This window comes from Fibroporia radiculosa, assembly GCF_000313525.1.
Source record: "Fibroporia radiculosa TFFH 294 genomic supercontigs, scaffold5117, whole genome shotgun sequence".
NCBI classification, from domain to species: domain Eukaryota; kingdom Fungi; phylum Basidiomycota; class Agaricomycetes; order Polyporales; family Fibroporiaceae; genus Fibroporia; species Fibroporia radiculosa.
In genome coordinates, this window is record NW_012133415.1 from 21,170 (window position 1) to 24,865 (window position 3,696).

A 3,696-nucleotide genomic window follows, 5' to 3' on the forward strand; every position below is an offset into this window, starting at 1 on the left:
CCTGCTACGTTCCAGATGGCTGGCGAGTCAGAACAGCCTCATGGCGATGCCAATGTACACATAACAACAGACGTGATCTATCCGCATGGCGGTGGCCAAATTGTCACTGCGGACATTGGCGAAGCCGCTACTCCGATTTCTACACCAGCAGTCGTTACACCGAATATTTCCAGTCAATTGGCCTTTGATGATCATCCATGTATGTCTAATGCTGAGCTCAAGCAGACATTGCGTCGGTTCTCGAAGCTGGTGCTGGCGGGGTATGGGGGTCCTAGCCTTCTTTTCTTTGGAGTCTCACCATGGTCTTCCTCGATGTCAAACAAGAGCCTGCGTAAGGAAGAAGTAAAACTCACTGACGCCATCGGTGCATCAGAAGCAGAAGCGTCCTCGTCTCGTTTTCAACCCAGCTGTGATGCTGATGATTCAACATCGGAGCCAGGGAAGCCGTCATACTCCTGGTGGAATGTTATGATGGGCAAACACGACCGTGATATTTTCCTGAAATTTGCCAACTCACACCCTCCTCAGCCAACTACGGACATGCCAGTACGTATATTTTGCGCCGTTCCAGGCTAATCCCAGAGTTGCGTGTACTGATTGTATGCAGGACAGCTCCCGATCAAATCCATTGCAACAGCCATCACGACCTCCTACCGCATATATTGGCAATGAGAACTTGATGCCCCGCTTCTGGGTACTCACAGACCACGCTAGGCGCGAAGTCGTGCTCGTCATCCGGGGAACGATGAGTCTTAACGAACTCGCCGTTGACCTCACCTGCGAGCCTACGCCGTTTGAGCTCCACACAGCTTCACGACCGCGCTCTCGGTCGAAGTCGAAGGTTCGTGCAGCGCAAGAAACCGACTCGAACAAGGACGAGGACGATTCGTGGAGCGAGGTCGAAGAAGAATTGGGATGTATTCCAGGCTCGTTTCCCATTGATATCTCTACACCTGCTCCGACGGAGCGCTCTCCTCGCCAGGTTCATCTGCCCCCTCCGACGAATGCAACGACCCCCGACCGTCCAGACGACCTGGACGGTAGCATACACCTGGTGCATGGAGGTATGTTGAAGATGGCAAGAGCGATGGGTGCGCCTGGAAAGCCTGTTCATACCGCAGTACGAGAGGCCTTGAGACGAAACAGGGAATACTGTGCGCATGTTGCGTGTCGCTAACACAGCTACTCACAAATCATTTTGCAGCCTTGGTTCTATGCGGACATAGTCTCGGAGCGGGCGTCGCCGCTCTTCTCTCACTCGTATGTCATGTCTTCTTCCATCTTTATCGAGTCTTGATGGTTCAATCACAATGTAGATGTGGGCTGATCCTAATACCCGCCTTACACACCGGTATTCAGGGCTACCGCAACGTCGCGCCGTCTCTGCTTACTGCTTCGCGCCACCGTGTCTTACATCCCCCCGCCTAGCATCTATCGCGGGGAAACATGGTCTCGTAACCTCCTTCGTATACGGACACGACATCGTGTCGCGCCTCTCACTCGGGAGCATGAGGGACCTAAGTCGGTGCTGCTCCTGGCTGTGTCAGGCGGAGGTCGCGCACGGAGAAGGACACTCAGCTGTAACGAAACGCGCGTTGCGGTGGAAGGCGGGGTACGGAAAGGATGGAGACGAAGATTGGGTGCGTGAAGACCATTACATCCAACTAGATTTCCATTGACAATCGATGTTCGCCCACAGTTCCTTGCAATACGTAAGACCCTCGAGGCGAACATGCACATGACGCAGCTTTTCCCTCCTGGGCAGGTCTTCTGGGCGCTGCGGGACGGGGACTTGCACCCCTCTCATCGCTTACGCGAAGCTAACGGCAGCATGAGAAGCAACCGAGGGGAGGAGAAGGTCCGATTGTTCCACGTACTCGACGTAGAGCGCGCGTTCTCGCAGATCGTGTTCGCGCGCGATATGCTCAGCGCACACATGCCGCATCAGTACGACCGAGTTGTGCATGAACTGTTGTAATTATAGGAAATTGATCGATTAGTAACCTTCCGTTAGAATACTGTCTTTTGTAGTTTAGGCCCGCTCGGACGGTCGCAGCTATACAAGGATGTACTGATAACTTTTGGACAGCTTGTAGCATACTGAGGTTTGCACCGTGTCACTACTAGGCCTACACAATCATTTTATCCCTCATATTACCTTACATAGCGGCTTCTGAGCGCAAGGGGAACGATCGCTGTGTCACAAAACCGGAGCAAATTGAACGAAATCGCAGGGGCAACCCATAGACATAATGATACAAGAGTCGGGAAATATAAATACAGGAAATGCTCAAAAGCTACCAGTACGAGCACTTCAGTCCTGCTCTGACTGGTCTCTAGGACGATACTTGATGCCCCGGCTCTCCAATTCGGCCTCCACATCGTCAGGTATACGACCCTTGACGCGCACGGCGTACATCCCGCGGACGTATTTTGCTGCCGAGCAACACTTCGTTACCACACGTCGATAGATAGATGAAGACGACAGGGTGCTTACATGTCCGCTGCCAGCGCGCCACCCAGCTCTGCTCCGGGTCAATAACGCCAATCACACCGTCGAAATGCGTCGTGGTGCAAGCTTGGATGCGATCTGTGTATCCCTTCATCTGTGGCAGAAACAAAAGTGCAAGAGATGAGCTCAAATGATACATCAACGACGAGGTGGAAGACACGCACCTGCATGAGCTCCTCGCAATTTGGACACCCGTGCTTCCTGAAGTCGGCCGGAGTCTGGATGATGGAACAGAGCAAACATGCGCGCAGCTGCTTTGCGCGCGGTTGGGGTGGGATTGCGGCTTGAGCTCCTGACATGTCTGTGCGGGTCGAGTGGATGTGGAGGGCACTCAAGTAGTTGGCTGGATTCAAGGAAGGTAGAGTTGCCTATTCTAGAACACCGGGGACGCCGTTGAATCGGCGCCGAGTTTGTAGCTTTACTCTGCTCGTCTTAAGCTTGTAAGGATCAAATGCCCTTCGCGTCATGGACTTCGTCCGAGGGCTTTGCTAACAAAGGTCAGTGTTGTATTGCCGAGCTTACCGATACCGGTACATATGCGTTCGTTCGAGTACTCAATTGTCATGGACAAATCTCGCTCAGTACCATATTGTGACAAGGTCAAATTAAGAAGTCTTGATCTAACGATTGAAATACAGACATCGCTAAATGAGAATTAAAATACATCACTATCCCCAAGTTCCAGTCAATTCAATCCACACCATCGACATGATGTTCCCGCAAGCCCATCACAATTCGCTCGCTCGTATCCCTCCGTATGCAAGAGGATCTTAAGTACGCTCAGTTGCTGGTAGCGTAAGTATATGCGGTCTCGGCAAAACCGACTAGGCCGTTAGTAGTATCAAAGACGGAGTAATACCGCTCGAGGAACGTGTAGCCGTTGATAAAGTCCAGCCCTGCTCCACTCAGGGACCCGATGCTATTGACAATAAGGTAGATGTTGTCGCTGCTTCCGCCAATGACACTGTTAAGAGATCGCTGGAAGTACATTAGAATCAATATGAAACTCATGGACGCAAGTACACACAGGCCAGATCTGAGCGTTCGCAGTGAGCTCATAGGTCGTCTGCAAAACAAAGAATTCGATCACGTTCCACCACAATCAATTGTATCTTGACTCACGCCATCGATGTAAAAATACAAACTCTCGAGCTTGTCGTACTCAGAGGCTGGAAGACGGAGCA

General features: G+C 51.9%; 2 protein-coding genes across 2 annotated transcripts; one reads left to right on the forward strand and one right to left on the reverse strand.

The window, feature by feature from the left end:
• Positions 1-15: 15 nt before the first annotated feature.
• On the forward strand, positions 16-1,978 carry FIBRA_05716 (uncharacterized protein; the record flags this gene model as incomplete). The annotated part of the gene is made up of 5 exons (XM_012327472.1): positions 16-546; positions 608-1,154; positions 1,205-1,260; positions 1,317-1,640; positions 1,700-1,978. The coding sequence occupies 5 exons, from the start codon at positions 16-18 to the stop codon at positions 1,976-1,978; spliced, it is 1,737 nt and encodes a 578-aa protein (XP_012182862.1).
• A 336-nt stretch (positions 1,979-2,314) lies between these two features.
• FIBRA_05717 (uncharacterized protein) lies at positions 2,315-2,811 on the reverse strand (the record flags this gene model as incomplete). Its single annotated transcript, XM_012327473.1, has 3 exons — positions 2,315-2,436; positions 2,498-2,606; positions 2,677-2,811. 3 exons carry the CDS (start codon positions 2,809-2,811, stop codon positions 2,315-2,317), a joined length of 366 nt encoding a protein of 121 aa, XP_012182863.1.
• Between the last annotated feature and the right edge of the window lie 885 nt (positions 2,812-3,696).